The 22,364-nt window shown below is 45.2% G+C and overlaps 1 protein-coding gene across 5 annotated transcripts in view; it reads right to left on the bottom strand.

Annotated features, from left to right (window-relative positions):
• Positions 1-22,140, bottom strand: part of TAFA4 (TAFA chemokine like family member 4) — a 70,825-nt gene extending 48,685 nt beyond the window's left edge. Inside the window, exons 1-2 of one of the 5 annotated variants that reach the window (XM_039559264.1) lie at positions 20,750-21,687; positions 20,281-20,481 (exon numbers count right to left, since the gene is read on the bottom strand). Coding sequence is in view for 1 of the 5 variants with exons in the window: in XM_019280162.3 (XP_019135707.2) it covers positions 16,322-16,361 (40 nt within the window). In the remaining 4 variants the exon portion in view is untranslated. Of the gene's footprint in view, positions 1-16,321; positions 16,403-20,280; positions 20,579-20,749; positions 21,688-21,727 lie in introns of those variants that run through there. The other 4 variants (XM_019280165.3, XM_019280164.3, XM_039559263.1 and 1 more) reach the window with 4 other exon arrangements.
• Between the last annotated feature and the right edge of the window lie 224 nt (positions 22,141-22,364).

Consider the following 22,364-nt stretch of genomic DNA (forward strand, 5'->3'; position numbering starts at 1 on the left):
CCCGGAGCTTCCCAAGGGACCCCGGTGCTTCCCGAAGGATCCCGGCGCTTCCCAAAAGACCCGGGTGCTTCCCAAGGGATCCCGGCGCTTCCCGAAGGACCCCGGCGCTTCCCAAGGGACCCCGGCGCTTCCCAAAGGATCCCGGCGCTTCCCGAAGGATCCCGGCGCTTCCCAAAAAGACCCGGGTGCTTCCCAAGGGACCCCGGCGCTTCCCAAAAGACCCGGGTGCTTCCCAAGGGACCCCCGGCGCTTCCCAAAGGACCCCGGTGCTTCCCAAGGGATCCCGGGTGCTTCCCGAAGGACCCCGGCGCTTCCCAAAGGATCCCGGGCGCTTCCCAAAGGATCCCGGCTCTTCCCGGGGATCCATCGGGGCGGTGCTGCCCCCTGGCGGCCGCGCGCCGCCGCCGCAGCCTGTGTCCATGAGGAGCTTCACCACTCCCAGCTCCTGGCAGCGCTCGGGAGCCTCACCCAGCCTCACCCAGCCTCACCCGCCCTCACCCAGCCTCACCCGGCCTCATCCAGCCCTGTCCAGCCCCGTCCAGCCTCATCCAGCCCCGTCCAGCCTCATCCAGCCCCGTCCAGCCTCATCCAGCCTCAGCCGCACGGCTGCGCCGCCAGCCCCGCTCCCTGCGCCCCGCCGGAGCCACCCCGGCCCCGAGGGATCCCGGCCCTCCCGGCAGCAGCGCTCCTCTGTGCTGGCGCCGCCGCCCGTGACAATTAGCGCCTGTCATTAACCACATTAACGCGTCGCTGTCGCAGGGTTCGTGCGTTCAGCCTGTCCTCGGAGCGGGGGCAGCGCGGGGACGTGCTGACCTTCACCTCACAGTGACCGCCGTGCCCTCCAGGTGCCCCATCAGCCCCAGCAGTGGGCGGACACAGGGAAATAACGCGTCTCACATTCTGGATTTGGTCCCTTAACCCTGACCCAGAAATCTCTGCATCAGCTCACGTAACTGCGGCTTGATCTGAAGGCTTTGAGTGTCGGTAAATCCACCTCGGCCGAGTTATTCCAACAGTTAATTAACCTCACTTTAAACACTGCACCTTCCAGCTTGTACCTCCTGATACATGCTGGTTGTTTTCCCAGCTGGCACATCCCACAGGGATGTGTCAGGTCTTTAAAGGCCTCGGCTCTGCCAGTCCTTACACCAAGTAAGGGTTACACCAAGTAGGAAGGCACTGTGCAAACTGAGAGAGGACATAAAGTTACCCATGTAGTACAATGACAGAATCACGGAGTCACAGAATGGTTTGGGTTGGAAGAGACCTTAAAGACCATCCTGTTCCACTACAGGAACACCTTCCAGTATCCCGGGTTGCTCCAACCCCATCCAACCCAGCCTTGAACACTTTCAGCGATGGGGCAGCCACAGCTTCTCTGGGCACCCTGTGCCAGGGCCCCTCCACCCTCACAGTAAAGGATTTTTTCGTAATATCTAACCTGAACATACTCTTTGTTAGTTTGAATCCATCCTCCCTTGTCCTTTCACTTCAGGCACTTGTAAAAAGTCCCTCTCCATCTTTCCTGTAGGTTTCCTTCAGGTATTGGATGGTAGCACAAGACTAAGCTCACAGTGCAAGAAAGTAAAACTTTTATTGGGTCCATTCCGTCTTCCCTTTACTCCCAGAGCTGGCATCAGCTCTTCTGCTTCCCTACAGGAATCTCTGAGGGATGGAGGTCTGGTCACATCGAGCTCCCCACGGCAAAGTGAAGTGAGAAAGCTCTTTGAACTGCACAAAAATCAGCCAGGCAGGTATCCAAAAAACCACAGGGGCACTGCAGGAGTGCCCAGCCCTCTCAGACCCCAGCAGACTCCTTACACACTTCATGGGCAATTTTTGAATTGTTTTTTATGACATCACGTCCCATTTACGACATCAGTCTCTGCTGGCAGCAGCTCAGTCTGTCACCACAAGTTAGCCCTTTCCACAGGAATATTTCAAAATCTCACTTAACAGCAAGTGGGGGAGGTGGGGAGGAAAAGAGAACAATGCCAGTGAGAGCTAGAGGAAATAAACCCCACAACCTCCTGAGGAGGGAGAACTGAACTGCTGTTATATCCACATAACAGGAGGTATCGACCACACCAGCAGCCAGAGACCATCCACACACTGACAGACATCCTCTGTGCCACAGGTTGGAGGGGGAACTGGGTCTGTCTTCACAGCATTTGGAGTTCTCTAGGGTATATCTGTCCTCACCACCTCCTTTAAACATGAGAACAAACCTTCTGTCTGTTGTGAGCGTGTAAAGAAGATGTCCTGGGAGGTTATCCTGCAAAACATGCCTAAATCACCCTAATTTTCTGGCCCAGACACCACAGACTTCCTTAGTTAGTAGTGCCAGAGTCTCAATAGTGACTTGGGTGGATGATCTCTTAAAAAGGCTTTTCAGTTGGACTCATTTTAAGTGAGAGTCTGTGGCCTCCAAATTTGAGCCAGCAGAGCTCAGGTCACACAGAAGCAGAAAGAGCAGTGCACAGGATCAGGAAACAAATTTGAGCAAGGGACTGAGGGCAAGGAACAGAGGACTGACTGCCAGAAAACCCAAAGTCCACACAGAGTAAGGAGGAGTTTGAAATCAAAGCTGTTGCTTCCTCTGCTCTCTCAACACAAAGTGAGTTCTCATCTTTCCTCCAGGATAAAGACCACCAAGTCCAAGGGACGGCTCAGAGAGCAAAGTGCAGCTATTCTGACTGTCAAATGGAGGCAGAATAGACTCTTTTCTCCATACAGCATTATTTATTATTCATCACCACCCCACTAGGAACTGTTCTGCCAAACTCATGAAAAGGCATGTATCACCATCAAGGTTTCATTTTAAAGGTTGCACAGACCTACCAGTGTGGACAGCCAACACAGGAGATCTCATTACAGCCCAGCATTTCAACTCCTTCAATTACCTTTATCAGAAAGAATTTTTCCTTGTGATGATCCAGGTTCTTTCAGTCCCTCACTGCAGCTCAAAATCTTCTCCACCCCCCTGTGCAAGCCCTGCTCAAGAGATGTGCAGGTTTCAGTCACTTTGTTCAAGGGAGAACAGGAATTACTCCAACCCTGTTCAAAGAGGACACAGAGCAGAGCCAGTGCCCTGCTCCACTCCCTGCTCCACTCCCAGCTGCCCTCATCTAAAGCAGGCAGCACACCAAAAAAACATGGAGAGAAACGTCTTTAAAGGAAATCTCTTCAGCAGGATGTTTCAGACACAGTAAAAAACCATTTTCCCCTACTGTAAACTTTGCCTGCCAGGTAGCAAAGCATTAAAGTTGTTGCACAGGTTGTCTTGAGCCATAAAACACTATTTTCTTTACCCTGAACTGATGGAGGAATTTAATTTCTCCCATGGAAGGCAGAGATAACTGACCTGCTATAGAGTAGGTCACTCACCTTCCTTCCCTCTCACCAGGGAGCCAGCTGAGCTGGTGGGTTATTTTGCAGAGATCACTCAGAGGAGGGAGGAATGGATGGAAGAGATGAAGGAGGAAAACTCATGTCCATTTGTGCCTCTGGATAATGCGCTGGGAGGTCCCAGACCTATTCTGGGTGTGTGGTGGCCAGTCCAGGGCTCACATGCAAGAAGCAGATAATTCCTGACTAGGGGTGGCCATTCAAACTAAGAGCAAGAGGCAATCCAAGGGAAATAACATGAAAATTAAAAGTCAGCAAGTGCAAGCAGGTGGTAAGGAAAGGTAGAAGTGACTGTGTCTGTTTAGTCAAGAAAAGAGAGTTTGTTGGAGACATGTCAACTGTCTCCTTGAAGAGGCTTGGTTTAAAGAAGGGCAGGATTTAAAGTGGTTGTCTGTAGCTACTGCAAGCAGCATAAAAATAAATTCAGTGTCCTGCAAAGATTAATTGGTGTGTGCATGAAGAGAAACTTTCTGTGTCTAAGGGGGGGAAACTAGTGGTACAAACTGCTCAAAATCTTGTGGAGCCTGGTTTGTGGAGATTTCTTTAAATTGGATGAACACCTGTGGGGTGGTCAAGGCTCCCCTCTCCATCCACAGGGTTGGATTACATGTTTGCTCAGAGCATGTAGCAGGACTATATATCCTTTATGCCCTGGAGCAAAAAACCACTGAGATATAAATATGAGGTAGTCAGTCACTGTTCAGTGTCAGCCTCAATACCCTGAATCAAGTCAGAGGTTACTGGAGGAAAGTCATGGCAGAAACAAACTGAAAATTCTTCCTACACATGTTGGGTTTTTCATGCAGGCAGAGTCAGGATGTGTTGTATTTAGATATCCTTCTCGTGGTTCTTAAGGTCCTCATGCAACCAAATTTGGTTCTTTCTGGTTCTACTGCATTAGAATATTTTATTCACTTGTTATTCCCAAAAGCACCTCACTCACAGTTACAGCGTGTCCACTCACACTTCCCTAAGCTGTACTAGGCCCTGACAGTAACAGGACTTGTTACCAATGTAACCTGGTCCCTGCTTTTGTTTCAATTCCCAAAACACTCTGAGAGGCAAGCACAGAGCAGCCAGTTTTGCTTTTAGAACACAAGCATGTTTTATGAGCACTGGATGCACGTTGGCTGATGAAGAATCCCAACTGTCTGGGTATATGGGATAATTGTTCCACTTGGGACTCATTAGCTAATTATTTAAAGATTCTAAGGAAAAGCATTTCATAAATACAGCACTAAATTTCCAGAAGTGTAATTACAGGCTGAACACACATTTTTTTAGCACCTGTGTTATTCACTACATAAGCGAATAGCAAAGTACCTTGTGGAGTGCTCTCCCTGCTCTCTGTCAGGCTTGGGGCAGGACAGGATAACTACTAGGAAATTGAAAGGTAACATTTTTTATATTCCCTCTTTGGTAGCAACAACAACACAGCTCAGGGTGATTTTAAACTCTGCCCCTAACATACAGAATCTCAATAACGAAGGATAAAACTTGCACAGGGTGAGGGAGGCACAGACCAAACAGCCATAACCCAGATTATTGATCTGGTTTTGTCACTTGACTTTGATGCTATGGGATCAGCTTTTTAATCAATGTTAGAAAACATTGTTTGCTTCTCAGTAACTTCCTCAAGTTACTTTGGAAAAACATTGCTCTACTGAGCAGGAGGATTCCAGAATAAGATTCCTGACCCACCAGTTCAGGAATTGTTGCTCAAAAGTAAAAGGTGTCATATGACACTGACAAAAATGAGGCAATTGTATGGCATGGAGATTTGTACATGGGTGAATAAACAACTGCATTTAAAGAAGAACCCAAACTTGTTCAGTCTGGATTCTCGTTAACTCAGCAAAAGCATATTTAGAACCAATCTCAGAGTTTTATTTTCTTTTCTGTTGTTTGACAACTCTGGCTGGATGGAAGCCCTGCCCATCACACCCAGTGCACCTGCCCTGTCTGTGCGTGCACTGGCTCTGTGTGCCTCCAGCAGGCTCTGCCTTTCTCCTTGTAACCAGAAAAATTCCAAATCCCACTAAGAATGCATAAAGCAACACTCAGCTCTTTTCATTTCCAGCAGCACCAGGAACTGCATTCGCTGATGCAAGAGAATTTCAGAAGTCCCATAAATTACATTTTGCTCCTCACATCCAGAAGGAATTTCCTCCATCCTTTCCTTCCTTTCCTCTTCCTGCCCAATCCTTCATGCCTTCTTCTCTGTGAGTCTCAGCCCTCTGTTTCGTGCTTGCACAGCACCTCTCCCTGCCTCCCATGGCAAGTTGTCCTGCTTGGCAGCAGACCACATGTGAACCCCCAACAAAAGGGCTGGGAGGCAGGGGAAGAGAAGAAGATGTCCCATGGCAGGTTAATCATCTGCTGGATGCTGTTTTCATCCCTTCACAGGCACGAGGAAGCCACACAGAGCTCTGGCACTGTTGCAATGGAAAAGGAGCAAACCTCTAAAGGTCCCAAACACCTTCCTGTGGCTGCACTACCAGGACAGGAGAGCAATAGCCACAGAAAGCTGATAACTGCTCTTCAGAAACAGTAAGAGAGGTGTTAACATGGTATTCCCCCTCAAGCATGTGAATTGTCAGAGGGTCTTCCTTCCAGCACCTGTCACAGCTGAGGGAACAACATGTTTCAATACAGGAGGCTCAGCCAGTGCCTCTGACTGAAGTATGAATCCAGCCAGGCTTTGAATGAGTAATGCCACGTCCTCTTCATGGCTAAGGCTAGAAACTTTCTTTTTTATTTGGGTTTTTTTGGTCTCTCTTTTTTTTTTTTTTTCCTAATAATAATAATTTTCATTTCCACAAAGCTCAGAGAAGCCTGAACATCAGGCTTTCACTTCCCAATCTGCCTACAATGGATTTTTCTTTTCCTGTTCTTCATTCATGCAAAAGCCACTTCATGATCATGTAACCATGTGCGTGATTGATGGGAAGAGCAAGGGGGAGGGTAAGTGGTATAATTTTGATTATGCTTTGAAATGCTCAGGGTTGGAAATGAAGTATGAGATTCCCCCCACTTCTCCTGCCTCTCTTGAAGGCAATTATGATTGCCTTAAAGATGTGAGATCTGTTGAAAGTAACAAATCGTTGATTGTTTATTTTCAGGGTAGACAACAATCAGCTTTTAATCAGCTTCTCATCACCACTAGAGAGCTATTAAGTCTCTTAAAAATAATTAGAAAACAGAAAAGAAAAATCTTCTCCAATTATTTTCATCCAGGAAACTGAGATTTTATGGGGGGAAAAAAAAAAACCAACCAAAAAAACCACCTCAAGATTCACAGGAAAAAAAACTTTATATGGTGGCACGTTAAGTTCTCTCTTTTAGCAATGAGATATTGTTTGCCAGAGGTTGCATTGTGCTTCCTGAGTTTGTATGAGGTTATGGATATTGGCACTTGAATAAGAAACAGTATCTTCAGTCACCTTGGGCAGACGCTCAGATATTTCTGCCTAACGGTTTTTTAAGGAAATGGATTGCACGAGTCTTCTGTTCCTCTGATTTCTGACTATTCACAGAACCCTGGCTTTCAGGTTCCCACAGAACACATTTTTTTCCATTTTTGAGTAAATAGTCTGTGAATTTCTGTCCTGGGGGAAACAGTACTCAAACTTAACTACAGTAAAGAGAGCAACCTCCAAATTTCAATTATGTTGGAATTAGCAACAGGTATGAAACACCTCACATATCACCTTTTGTGGTTTCAGATGGGCAACTGAATAGACATTTCAGCTCACATACAACTTTCCAGAAGCTTTCCCTACAAAAAATGCCAATGTGCCTCGTTTAATACTGCCACATAGACTTTAATAGTACACTGCTTGTAACTCAAATGTAACTCAAATTAGTTCAATCATGAGCACTTTGCTGGGTCCTGAGACAACTGCTGCTGTCCTGCCCAGCAGGTATTTGTCTTTCAGGTGATGACCAGGTGGTGTCCTGGCTGTTCCTGAGGTGCAGTTACACCACAAGGAGCCTTTGGTAAGAGACTGGGAGACAGACAGGTTTTGTCACTGTCACATTGCAGGGAACCTGCCCTCCAAAAAAAGTAATGGACTGCAAATCCCTTATGGACTCTAAGGGACAGCTCTCTGAAGAGCATGTGAGTGCTCAGCTAATTAACTTCTCCCCCACCAGGACCCCAAGTGGCTGTATCTTTTTATTTTATTTTCTCTATTGCCCATTGGAGGTGAATTGCAATGACTTTAAAAAGGGATTCTTCTTGTCCATCGATCAGTGTTGTACCCATTTGACCTACTAGTGTCTCTTTAAAGATTGATGAACTGGAACACAAAAGTGGAACTCTCTCAGTTTAACTGTTCCCACCTGAGTTTCCTGCACTGTGAGACACATTTTTATAGACGCCCATGGAGTGGTTGCACCATTGGTTCAAATTCCAGGGTTATTGCACACAGCACTTCCATGGCCTGGCAAGAGGCAAGACAGCAAAGACAGTCACAGAACTGGTTTACATTAAAAACTGCTTTCATTAAAAATGTGCTACATCTCAGGACCAGAGCAGGAATTTAAGTCTGCTGCTTTAGTACTGGTCACTAATTAAATGAGAAACGGCACCACTAATTTAAAAAAAAATTGAAAAAAATTACTTACTGAATTTATATTTTCCCCTCACCAACTGAAACCCCTCCTTGCAAATGACTAATGTTTGGCTAAGATTGGCAAGAGAGGCTGCAGGCAGCCAAACCTTTACTCACCAGAGGGTACCCCCACACCCAAAAAGGAAGATACAGATTTTTAATTTAGAGTTGTGCCTTGCACTAAGCAAACCCCACATTTTCACATAGTTATATACTGCCAATTTAGTCTAATACATCATTTTTATACCATGGATGAAGTCCTGTCCACCTCTATCCTCCCTTAAAATTGACAGACAATGCCAAAAATTCACTTCTCTGCTCACAGAAATTGTTTGGTGAGCCAAACCCAAAGAACATTTTCCAGCGAGTGCACCCACCTTTATTTTACCTTCCTGGTCCTTTTTCTTTTTCTAGGCGGATGGCTTTGTGCAAATAGAATAAATACCTGGGTATTTCAGCTTCATTCAGATTGCATGATTTTGAGCAGGTACTTGTGAGTACAAAGTGTCTTGTAGCAGCTGTGTCAGAAAGACAGAAGAACCCACTTGGAACACTGATACTGCTGCACAAACCAGAATAAATGGCCAGTGGAGGGTATGGTTTATCATTTTAAATTATTTTTGCTCTCCAGCCAAAGACAGTTGGTTTCTTAAATCATGATTTTATCCTTTCTAATTTGACTTCTCAATTGTACCAGAATTCTTAATTATTTCTCTGCTTGCAATAGCACCATCCAATTTATCACCTGAGCATAGCAGCATAGCATAAATAATCTATTGCCTTTTTAACCTGAAGGTCTCAGCATTTAGTCTTCAAGAATATGAAAAATTTCTAATTGAATAATGGAATATTCCTATGATGGTCACCCTAACTGGAAAGTATTGCTTTCTGAAGTTTCCTGTTCTCCTCTCAGGAGAAGTCAGCAGAGCTCTCTGAATACAGAGCTCAAGCCCAGCTTAAGCTCCATTCCAACACGCTGGACACAGCTGGAGGTTGTTTGGGACCCCTCTGGAGCTCTCACCCACCACCGACCTCTGGCCACTCATGTCCTGAGGTGCATACCCCAAAACACAGAGCCACAGCCAGGTCCTGTCTGTGTGTTGAACAGTGTTGACAAAAACCACGAATTAAAGGAAAAATCCAGAGGTTGCTACCCTGGCACAGAGGACCAAGAACAATCTCTGCTGTAAGTGGGTAAATTTCAGCTGAACTTGGAACAGGTTTTTTTTTTTAAAAAAGTCTCTAAGAAAGATCTGCTGAGCACCATGTAATAAAAATACAGACAGACTGGACTTGAGAGGTTTGCAATTTTCCTTGGCTCTTATTTACACCTCTGATTCTGACAGTCCTGTTCCGGACAAGAAACACTGGCTCCCACCCATATTAACAGAGCAAGATCCATAGCATGGCACGGGTTTGTTACTCATCTCAGGGACACAAATATTATGTTTAATCAAGAGCTGAAGTAAGACTAAATGAGTAAAACAAGTTAAAGTAAAGTCTGAAGCACCAGAGTATCCTCAACACTTTGCAGTTTGGCAGGGCATTGCTGGGTGGAGCAGACAGAGTGAAATTTGCTTCCCAAATCACGTTCTATTGTCAAACCATCCTGTGGGAGCTCTACAGAGACATCCTGCTCAAATCATGCCCTGTCTGCCAAGCAATGCCTTGCCCAGAGGTTTTACAAAGTGTCCCCCACGCCTTCCCATTACAGGTATGGCCCATCTACAAGCTGCCCCTTTTCTCAGCACCCAGCTGAGTCACTTCAAACAGGACAGCCCTGAGTTAGAAGAAGGCAAAATCTGCAGATCTTGGTGAAGCATCTCTGTCCTACCCTGGAAGCCAAACAGAGATGTCTAAAAAAGACAGGAATAACTAAACTCCAGCCCAGCCACTGGGCAGTACATTTGCCACAGAAAGGCAGTGACCCAAGGGCCTGAAGCAGCAGCTCAGGCGTGCTTGTCCAATGATGCATTTGTAGCTGCACTGAGATTTGAGATTCAAGCTTGAAAACCAGCATGACTCAGGAGTTCCTTAGAATTGAAGCATGAGGACTGTGAAAGCCTTATTGCAGGTGCAACACCATACACATCATTATTCCCACCAGCGAATCCGCCCGTGAGACCGGTGTGGGTGCCTGCTCTGTTAATGTGAGACCAAAAACCCCCGTGTGTGCGACACAGAGGAGCCCTTCCAGCACAAGGCTGTTTGTCTCCTCCTTTAATAACATCAGCTACCACATCTTAATAGAGCAGATCCTCCTCACAGCTCCTCCTCCACCCTGTGTACCCTGATGATGCCTCCTCGATATTAAAAGCAGCATCGGATGAAAGACGGAGGCCCCAAGACGTCCTTTTTTTCATCATGTATAATTTGTAATGCTAGTCAAAAAATAGCAAGCAATTTAGCCTGGAAGTTTGCCAGCTCAGATATTCATAGCACATGTGATCAAACACAAGAATTTGCCAGTCACTGGAAAAACAATCAGGCTCTGTAACCTGACTTCACCGCCGAGGACAGAGCCTGTAAACATCCCTATTGATCAGGGCAGAACTATTTTCATCAGGCTGCACTGCTCTGGACGTTAAACATCTGCAGAGTCAACGCCTACACAGCTGAAGTTAAGGGAGATAGCTCCAAGAATTTAACATTCCCAAGACATGAGCAATTTCCAAAAGAATTGGCGGCCAAAGACACCATGAAATTACACTGAAAATTGAAAAAAAAATATCATAAATGGCTTTTATGTAAAAATCCAGGTTATCGTACAGCTTATTGACATATACAACAAATTGAAACAGTTAATTCATCTTATTAGCTTCCACTGATAATTTTTTAATTAAGTTACTTATCTTTATCTACATATTTAAGAATGTAGATCTTTCATTATTCATCTCTTAAAGAAAATCAATGTTGTCCTGATTTGCTACAGCTCAAACAAGGGAGCAGTATTATCTATGCTAGGACTGACTAATAGAAAAAAAGTTCATTAACTTTATTAACAAGCCCTAAGAAAATGCTATTGAGCACATTTTCATACTCCTAAAAGTTTGAATTATGAACCAAAAGTTTAATAGTGTTCAGTATCACTAAAATATACATCATGATTTTTTTTTAAATGCTTAGAAATAAAAAAGGAAAAGGTAGAAAATTATTAAAACAGTCTAATAAAATGTTTTAGAAAAGTCAGCCCTAATTCTGGATTATATTATAAAAACCACTAGCAGAATAGCTTTATATTCTGGTTTTTATTATTTATTAATTATTACTCTGCATTTTATTTATTACTAAGAGACTGGAAGCTCATCTGTAGCACTGGTTAGATGCGAGTGTCTAAATGCCTATCCACCACATAGTTTTGAAATATTTGCACATCAAAACAGACTCTAGTTTTACACTTGGGAGTCTAAAGCTTTATAAAAGACACTGGGAAAAGAGTAAACTTTGAATCTCAATTTCTGGAGGAAACAGACTTTTTCTAGCCATCTGAAGTGTCCTTTTCTTCTCAAGGTGACCTTAAGTTTCAGATTTGTAAAATGGTTTCCTCTTGTGTTCAATCCTACTGTGTAATAAGTTTTAAAAACGACTACTTATCTTCTTTAATATATTAGTCATATACAGCAGGAGAAGCCTCTGTGGGAATTTTTGCTATCGGGTTCGCTCAAGCCTAAGTCAATGCTGATTTAGAAAACATAACTTACCCATAGTAACAAACAATCAGGGGTATATTTATTGGAATAACATCTTTCCATTCTCCTCCAGCGGCGTGTTTCGTTTATCAGTTGCAGTGCTGCAGATTGGGGGATATTTACAGTGACCAAGGCAATTTGAAAGTAATGCTTTGATGTTGCCCATCTTATTACAATTTTACAAGCCTGAATCGCTGGCATTTGGCAAAACAAATAGATCTGATGGTTCTGAAAAATGTTAATGAAATGCAAATTAGCCAGGCAGGTATAAGTTTTATTTATGTCAGAGGAGTGAGAAGTGGTGCATTGCTCAGAAACTGCCCATTGCAGAAGTTACATTTAATGAAGCTGAATTTTTTTTAGATTTTGCCTTGCTAATCATGACCTCGGCTGCCTGCATCATGTAATGACAATAATGAATAAACATGCTGTGCTTATGAAGAACTAGAACCTAACAAGCTGATCAATTGTTAATTCTATAAAGTGACTAAAACGTGTCTCCACTATCAATAAGTAAATCAGCTTCTATTTGCAGTACTAATGCACCTTGTACATATCCTCCAGCTATCCTGCCCTTCTCTGTAATAATGTAATTATCAGTTTGGTCATATTTAAGTACAACCTGAATGAGATTTGATATTATTTTTGTCTTGAGGGTGGAAAAATAGGAGGAAAAATTGTTTGGATATTTAAAGAGACACAATACATTTATTTGGAGGATGCAGATTTTCCACTTGCCCTTCAATTAGTTATATAAAATTATTCTTTTGAAAAGCAATTATTTTACAGCATTATTCTTAAATCATACAGACTATTATCAGACAGACATTCCAGAGAAGAAGGCCTTTTTATTATTAAAGCCCTTTTGCTCTAAGCCTCTGTAACAAAGACTTTAACAAAAGACAACAGTGCTCATTAACTGTAACAGAAGATGTTTCTTCTGTAAGGGAAAAAAAAATAAAAGCATTTAAAATAAGACTAATTTGGCTTTATACAGGCTTTATTTTTCCTCTTACATGAGGAAAACACAGAAGGCAGATCAGATCTCTAGCCATAATACAATTATGTATATTCCAAATATGCGAATTACAAATAGCAGACCGTCTCCCCTACATTTCCAAGCAAGATTTAGCAGTAATAGTTTATCCATTTCTGAAGAGCATGTTCAAGAAAAAGAATGTTTAACACATGCAAAACCCAGGAGTTTTGCTTGAATTATGTTTTCCTTCTCATTCCTGGAGCTGTCTGCAAAGACACTGGGAGAAAGCAGCTTCCTGTTCATCCACCCAAAACCACCACCCACCTCAGTCTGGGGTGCAACCAGTGAGGAAAGCGCACCTGGAGCATTTCACAGGTGAATGGTACCCACTGGCAAGGTGAGTAATTGTATTTAAAGTGGCTGCACTAATTGTATTTAAAGTGGGTGCCCCTTTTTCAGAGTTATAAACAGTAATTATTCTTAAATGTTTACAGCTTCTGTGACTATTCTTCTATTGTTAAACTGAAATATATGTCACAAAAATATATGAGAAGAATTGCAAGGAGGAAATGTTCTGGAGGGAAATGCTCTTACGTGTGTGGATGAGCTCAATATACCAATTAATTTCTAACACTTAACGAAGTGTCATTCTCAGGTGGAAGGTTACAGTCTTTCTGCCAGAAGTTGTCCCACTTCACCCCAGATCCATCTCTCCATGACAATTCGGTGTAGAAAAGGAGGGATAATCCTTTTTACCTGCTTCTCTCTTAAGACAATAAGCACAGGTTTTTAAAAGGTATTTGATCTAACAAATTTTTGTTCTTTCAGTGGTCCCTGAACAGAAACAGATCTATTATTAAACAAAATCAGAATTAATCATTTCAGCAGCACACCAAAAATAGGGGATAGTTTCGTACTAAAATAATTATTTCGCTTTTTTCCTCCCTTAGCCCCAGTTAAGCCCATACACCACATCACTGGCAGGTATTTCCACAATTAAATTGTTACTCCAGTATACTTTGCAGTTAAATAACCCAATTTCAATTACTCTGTGATGTGCTTCCACAATAAAGGATATTAACTCCGAAGTTCAGAGGCACTGTTTAACGGAGTAATGTAACAGGAACATGCACACATGACAATCTCTCTGTGTTCCACAAAATGACTAAAAATCCTTTTTTGAGATTCAGTGGCCTGTTTTATGTGCAGGTGCACTCACTGCTGTAGATCTGTGTTTGGGGAAATTCTCATAGCACTTGACTTCTAACCATGGTGCTTCAGAGCCATTAAACTGGCAGTGCTCAGCACAAATAGTAACACAGTCAACACGAGCCTGCCAGACAGCCAGGATCAGGCTTTTACACCTGCCTGGATCCACACTGGGCCAATTCCAGTTGCATCCCAATTTTCTTCAGGGAAGAAGGAATGCCGCAGAGCAGGGCAGCCACGACACCTTCTGTCATTAAGGTTATGAAGAGTTCCTTCACACTATCTTACTTCCTCCAGGAATAAAACAAATGGCTATCCTGAGTACAGCCCTGGCATTGCCACAGACCCTGGCACTGGCCAGAGGAGGAGGTAACAGCAAAGGGGAAGAGATGATCCCTTCTTCCTCCCTAGCAACCCTGTCTGCTGAGCATTCACCAGGAAGCTGGAAGGAAACCAGCAGGGAACACGGGCTTCCTGAATGCCCAGTGAAGAGACCATCACCAGCAACCAGAGCTTCTCTATTTTCAGAATTATCCTAGAATCACAGAATGGTATGGGCTGAAAGGGACCTTAGAGTTCCAAATCCCTCCTCCTGCTGTGGGCAGGGACACACACCTTCCACTAGACCAGGTGGCTTCAAGTTCCATCCAACCTGGCCTTAAACACTTCCAGGGATGGGGCAGCCACAGCTTCTCTGGGCAGCCTGTGCCAGGGCCTCACCACCCTCACTGTGAAGAATTTCATCCCAATATCCAATCTAAATGTGTTCTCTTTCAGTTTAAAGCCATTCCCCCTTTTCCTGTCACTACAAGCCCTTGTAAATTATAGGGAACAGTCTCAAAGACTGATTTAAGCAGGGCACTATAACTCCCCTGCTTCTGTCATATAAGCCATACTTCCATTAAAGAACTCAACCACACCTGTTTAATAGTTTAAACTGAACAAGAAGTTTCATTTAGGAGTCCAAGCTAAGTTAGTTTAGCCAGGAAATTGTAATATGGATGCATTACATTAAATTCTGAAACATGGCATTTCTCTTCCTGTCTCCAACATTATTAGCATCTTACAGTGGCTTGAATTAAAAAAGAAACATTTATTTTATCACCCTGATATCAGCCCGCTGCAATATAACATTTTTGAAACAGGGAAATATCACAGCTTGGCATCATAAATTCAACACTGCAACAAGATAAATCCTTCCCATTAATGTAAACCGCTGTACTTCACAGTATATCTGCATCTGCAACACACTTGTGTTTGCTGATCAGACTATCATAAACACACATAACTCTCAGTGAATAATGGAAGCAGCAAGAAAATCTGAGGGTAACTGCTCTCCAGACTAAAGCAGCCACAGCCTAGTCCTTCAAACAGATTCACTCATGCAGGGATGTTCCTGCTTGTGTTCGATAGCATAAAATACCATCGTCCTCACCACTGGAATCCACATAACACAGCAAATGACATCGAGGTACAGTCGCTCCTTAATTACACATGCACAGAATGAATGCTGGAAGCTTTATTAACTTGTGATGTATATAAATCCCAGAGATGCACAAAGGAGAGATTGGGTACCCTATCAATTAAGAATTTCTGAATTTCTCACTGAATACTTAAGGTGACACTGAATTGACTCTGAAAAAAAAGAAGCTCATTTAATTTTGTTGAAAAGAAAAATCACTAACCATTTAGTGCTTCCTACAACAACTCAATTTCCACCTTTTCCCCTTTACACTGAGATCAACACTCTGAAACTTACACCAAATGGGAATTTGGCACACAGTTTAGGAAAAGCAAACACATGAATTAATAACCTGAATTATGCAAATACGAACCTGAAATTTGCAATTTGTTTTAAAAAGCTGAAAGAACTCCTCTTAATTGGTTTATCCATGTCTAGGCATTACTCAAGTGATTCTGGTTTAGCAGTTAGCAGCCTCTTGCAGGCTCAGAAAAAAGCCTACAAATGCTTTAAGAGCTCAAGCACCTGAGTTCTGCTCTCTCCTCTATAAAGAAAAGAAACCAGTAAGAATCAGTAAGTCCAAGCTGATTCCATGTTCTTCAGCTCAAAGGGATGTAGCACGAGTGAGTCGTGCTTGGCAAGTGGCTGGAGAACAGAAAGGGGCAAGAGCTCTGCAGTGAGGGTTGGGGAGGAAGTTCTTTAACCATCTTTTACCATCCTGTAACACCAAGGGTGGGATTTCTGCCCCTTAATATATTTATCCTTGTTATACCTCACAGCACATGTAGCACAGCTGCTGTGGGAGGAGGGAGAAAACTTGCACTGATGCTGTGCAGAGGGAAATATCCTTCTAGGAGAAAGACCTGACCCCACCAGAGTTTTTATTCCACAGATGTTCCCTGTAAAGTGTAACTGAAATTGAAACACAACAGAAAGGGGAATAAAAACAACGGGTCACCTTTGGAGTCACGGAGATACCCAGTAGTACTTTCCCTCATTTGAGCTTTACTCTGGCATAGTTGTACCGAGTCTGAGAAAATCAGCCTTTCAGCTCACAGCCTTTCCAAAATAACTGCTGGAAAACATAAAATAGAGCAAAATAGGTGAAATCCACAGTCCTTTGTTCCTCCTTACAAGCCCCTTCAGAATAGGAAAGAGGCTTCGGTGCCACAGTCGGATAGAAATCCCCGTCCTTGCAAGTAGTCAGGATGCTCTGGCACTGCAAAGCAGCTCAGCTCAAGCTGCCTGACCCCAGGTGAAAGTGTGCTGTGATCTCCTGATCTGCAGGGCTGGCACCAGCTTCAAAGCTGCTGCTTGCGTGATGGTTATCACATTTTCAAAGGGGAAAAGAGATGCTGAAGGAGTTCTACTAGACCTTGAGAAAAGGAGTCCCAGGGCCATAAACTCTGAGAGTGAGACAAGGAAAATCCAATACCTTGGGTAAAAAGTATTTATATAGGAGAGATCTTTATTCTGAGTGTGCTTCCAAAATCCAGCACAAAACATTATGCTCAAGATTTTCCTCCGGAGACTGGAATGAGGCTTAGGACTCAAAGGTCTATTGCTGCTCCATATTCATATTGATAGAGTGTTTAAAAGAATAAAAGATTGGTCTTAGAGAGTTATAAAATATTGGTAGTCCAAACAAACTTTTTGGACCCACAAATTCAAATTTAGTTCTAGATTAAGATCTTATTTTTTCAATGGCCAACAGAGGTAGGTGACATTACAAAACCACAATGATTTCAAGGTTTCGTAAGAAACTTTATTTTACACAAGCCTGAGAATTAATTGCTTTTCATCATATATTTTACTATTTACTTCTCCATGTACATTTTTTTCTAACGCTTGAGGAGTACTGGCCAAATTCTGCCCTTTTCACTCTCAGCCCAGTCCTTAATTGGGAAGGTTTGCCAGAGAGAGGACAGCAGGTGATGGCCTTCAATTAATAGGAGATTGGCATGGAGAGATCAGGGGTTGCTCCCAAGTTCCACCAATTCAGATCCAATCCAGAGCAGTCACATCTGGAAGGCCACACCAGGTAACACCTGCACCTGAGCTGTATGACCAGGAGAACTGGTGGATTCTTAGGAATTTATATAAAACTCAGGGAAGTCAGTGTGAATTCTTTTATGCAATTTAAATAATATTCCACAATCACCAGAGCTGGTGCAGCCTACTAAACAGCTGAGGAAAAGAGCCATGGAATAAGAGGCATGAACCCAGGCAATCTCTGCACCCTGGCAAGGCAGAAAGCTCTTCAATATTGGACTAAAACCTATCAACAAGACTCTTGTTTCCTTTTGCCTGTGTTTTTCTTCAATAATTGGCAGCTTTTAGCTTTCAGAGTACACCAAACTGGTACCTTCCACAAGCACTGAAGTCGCTCAGACAAAATATATCAAACATCAATATGAAACTAGAAGGGAAAAAACAGGAAGAAATCTGCTACAGCATCATCTAAACATAAGACACTAAGTAATAGCATTTAAAAAAAAATCTATTTCACACAGATGAAAATCATTACAGTTCTCTAGAGACCCTCTGTCTCTCTCTGCAGCTCCCCATGTCATTTCCTAGCTGGTAAAAATGTGCCACAGGATATCAAAAGATGGTAACGTTCTTCTAATTTTAATATGCCTCTAATCCAATAATGGCTTGTTTACTGCTTTCTAATTTAAAGGTAATTCATTAGATGTATCCTGTCACGTCTTATTGGCAATGAAGGCATAAGGATCTTACACACAGCTCTGAGGCACATCAGTCATATTGCTAATATTCTGTGTGGGTCCCTCAGTGCAAAGGGCTATCGATGCAATGGCACTGATAAGGGACTCTGTGTGTGTACCTACATATAAATCACAACCAAAAATATTAAAAGACTTTAGGAATGAAGTCTGGACCCAAAAATTTATGTTTTAGCATTGAGAATTCTAGCAAAGGGAAATATAAGTTATTTGAGTGAAAATATTTTGTGATCGTGACAAAAAGGGTCTTGCACAGCCTATGGGGAAGCCCCTGCCTGACCTGCAGGGGAATTGGATCAGTCTGCAGCAAATAATGAAGGTTAAGGAAACATTAGACAGAAGAGGCAGCTGAACTCCGAAATGCACATTTCAGGAGCCAGACCATGCCAGGCAACATCTGTTGTGATTCTCCAAAAGCCACCCTGACTTGTTGAGCAATCCTAGAGCAAAGTGACAGGAACTGAGGCCAAGGGCTTCAGACCTGCTGGACCTTGGCAGCACGGAGGCACCAAGGTGAGGGTGACAGCACAGCAGGAGCCATTGGCACAGCGGGGCAAGGCGTTTTCCTGCCTCGCCAGCCACGGCAACATCCACCTGGCAGCACGGGGCCCCTCCTCACTCCCCTGGCACGGAGTCTGTGCCCATCTCCACGGGAGCAGCTCTGCTCCGAGCAATCAGGCAAAGGAAAGCAATTTACTACAGGTGAAAGCTCTGTGTGCTCAAACACGCTGCTTAGGCAGCTCTCCTGCCACAAGGGCTGAGAACTCTTTGCCTGTTTACACTCTGCCAGCAACCAGCTCAGTCGCGTCAGCTCTCTCTCTGCCAGGGCACTGATATGCCCATTTTCAATAATCTCTTCCCAAGAAGTGAAACCTTTAACCAACCAGACTGACCACACACGAGTGGCTGCTTAATGAATTGTGACTGTCTCAGAGGAGGACACAGGGCTGAGAAACACAGTGACAGCGTGCTAGGAAATCACGGCGTTTGCCCGAACTGGCGTTATTTCTCAGGAGCACGGCAGGATCACCAGTTTGGAAGACAGTTTGGGTCCGTGTGTGTCCAAACCCATCCCCTCATTGGCTGTCGGTGATGTCATGCCCGTGCATTAATCCCCGGTGACTGCAGGTTTAACATCACACGTATCACCACATCCTCTGCTAACGACAATGACCACGGGCCTTGGAGGAAATTACTCGAGCAGAGAACAAAGCAACTTGTTGAAACGAGCAAAGTCGCATCTCTTAAGTGATTATTTCCAGCTTTTATTTTGTCAAAGTGAAGTTGCTGGGGTCAGGAGATGACACGTGCCTCGCTGAAAGGAGTGGGTATTGTTAGAGCTCTGTTTTAAAGAAAATAAATCCTCCCACTCAAAAAGGTGAAAGTGCCAGTCGTGGGAAACCAACTGCTCTGGGAAGTGAAAGTATTTCAGGAGCTATAAAATCGGTAGCTGAAATTATAAGCACTTTCTAAAAGAAAAAGAAGGGGGGGTGGGGGGAAGAGTGATATTTAGGGAGCAAGCTTGACCCTTTGCTATCAACACCTTCATCACTGGAGTAACGGGGGCAGTAAATGAATTACACGCACACACCCCAGTGCACAGATAGATTTAACTCCAGGACCAACACTTGGAGTGTTCCGGACTGACACTCGCGCAGCCGCTCTCCCGGAGCCTGCCCAGCCCGCGGGGTTCGCTACAGACATTCTGGGAAGCGCGAACACCGCAGGCACTGCCGGCACGGGGGATGCCCGGTGCGGGGGATCCCGGGGTGCCCAGTTCGGGGGATCCCGCTGCCCCTGGCCGGGCAGCTCCCGTGGCCTCTTTGAGAATAAATAAGTCACTGTTAGCCATCACACTCCCGGTAACTGCGCTCCGAAATACAAGTTACACCGCAGCTGAAGCGATGCTTCTCTCCAGGCTGCCTCCCCCCGGCGCACATCACACACCCCCTCCCGGGACGCGCAGCGCCCAGCACCGGCCCTGGAAGCCGGCGGAGACCCCCGGCTCCAGCCCGGCCCGGCACCTCCCGGAGGGGAGCCGCAGCTCCGGCCCGTCCCGCTCCTCCCGGCTTCGAGCACCAGCCTGGGCAGCCGGAGGGGAGCCCCGGCCGCAGCCCGGCCCGACCCCGCACCCCGCGGTGCCCCAGCTCCGCTGCCCGGCCCCGCTCACCTGGCCGCCGTCTCGCCCGGGGAGCGGCTGCGGAAGCAGGAGCAGCGTCGGGGAACGGGGAATCACCCGCGGGGGAGCGGGGAGCGCACCCTGCGTTCGGGCTGCGAGGAGGATGCTCCGCATACACTCCTGCACGTAGCGGCGCAGCGCCCAAAGTGGCTTTGGAACTCCCCTCCCACTCCTCCTCCTCCTCCTCAGAGCCTGGGGAGGAAGCACGGTGTTACGGCTTCGGCGTCTTTCCCACCTCCGCGGAGCATCCTCCCTTGGTTCGCGCCGGTCCCTGACCCCACCGCGCACGGGGAGCGCAGAGCTGGAGCTGCTCGGGCGAGGTGCCCTCTCCTCCCTCCCTCCCTCCCTCCCTCCCTCCGCACCGGGCAGCGGGATGCTGCTGCCGGGGAACACCGCGCTGCTTTCCGGAGGCACAGCCTTCGCTCAGCCCGGGCTTTTAGCCGCCTGACGGAATCCTGACCTTATTTCAGCATCCGAGTGCTGGCTGCTCAGCCGAGGGAAGACACGGGAGGTGTTTCGTAGCTCGCAGCCGGGCCGGAGTTCGCAGCATCTTTCGGAAACAGCTGCGACTTGAGAAGGGTGTGGGGCTCAGGCCATAACCTCCCCGCGCCTCTTACTGCATGTCCACAGTCCTGCGGCTTATCAATAAATCATCATCTTCGCAAATTTGGTTTAAATGTTCAAAATGAAAGCTGGTGTTTCCCTGGCTACAAAGTGGGGGTCACTTTGACAGCCTTTGCAGCAGCCACTGGGAAACAGAGTCGCCTCCTTGTGCTGCCACTGACTCTCTGTACAACCTTTATCACCTCACTTTACACCCTCAGATTCTCGGAGCTCTGCTGCTCGCCTAAACAGTGACGTCCAAATAAATGCTTCAGTGGGTGTCAGGCATTTAAATATGTGTAGAATCGAGTCTCATTTCTGTGAGAGAGGGCAGTGTCTCACCGTAGGTAACCAGAGGGCTCAGTGCAACAGTAGGTTGATTTCAGCTATATTACCTAAATCCTGTTGTGATACAAATCGTCATCCTCCTGGACAAACACTCCTTCAGTTGGAAGAACCAGTGAAAAAATGCCTTGTGGAACAGAGCAGACTACTTTTATCACGGGAAAACACTCTGGCTACCGTTGTGGAATTGCAAATTGCCTTTTGAGTTTTCTTTGTGCAAGTTCTCTTGTGCACATGTGAAATACAGTAAAAATCTCAGCAGCTTCCACACCACCATTCATGGTAAATTAATAACCCAGAAGCAGACTCTCACATCCTGGACAAATTCACTTAGCCTAAAAGAAAGGCTCCAAATCCCCAGCCTTAGCTCTCCCTCATCTCGTGTTAGCACAACTCAGCTACGCTCTTTTAATCAGGAGTTACAATATAGTCAAAGTAGGAGGGAACAAGCCCACAGCATGAGATCACATCTCTCCATCTGATTCCTTACCTGAGGAGCTGTCACCTTCTTGCCTACTGTTCCTGACACTTAACACCCCTCCAGACCTCTAGCGAGCGTAGAAAAAGGGAGAGAGAAAAGGCAGAAGCAGGAAGGAGCTCCAAGGTTGCATAAAGAAACGTGAGAAGTAGATCTGGGCAAAAGGGAGGGAACTGGGTGTACTGATGGGAAAGGGAAAGATTTAGAGGACAGGAGACGCAAATTAGCAGGAAACAAGGTCTCATCTTGCCGCCTGGAGTACAGTTTGTTGAAAGTAGGCTGGTCAGGACATCAGACAGGGATTATGTAGGATCAGCAACCCCCTGATATGTGTGGATGGAGCAGTTTACCAGCTGTGGGGGCTTTTACTGGGCTGCTGAGGCGCAGGAGACAGGAGTTCACAGCTCTCCCTGGCCTGGTGCTATCCTGTGCTCACAATTCCTTCCCATCTCTCAGCCTCAGTTTTCCCATCCAGACAACAGAGCCAACCCCATTTCTAGCGCAGGGTTGCTGTCAAAGTGAATTAAGAGGTCCAAAGAGTACTTTGAAATGCAGATATTATGCTCGCTGGTTTTAATGTCTCCAAAGCGGTCTCCAGATATCTCTAAATCCTCAAGATATCCCTGATCAATTCCTGTTTTGCATACGA

This window comes from Corvus cornix, chromosome 12, assembly GCF_000738735.6.
Source record: "Corvus cornix cornix isolate S_Up_H32 chromosome 12, ASM73873v5, whole genome shotgun sequence".
In the NCBI taxonomy this organism is placed as follows: Eukaryota; Metazoa; Chordata; class Aves; order Passeriformes; family Corvidae; genus Corvus; species Corvus cornix.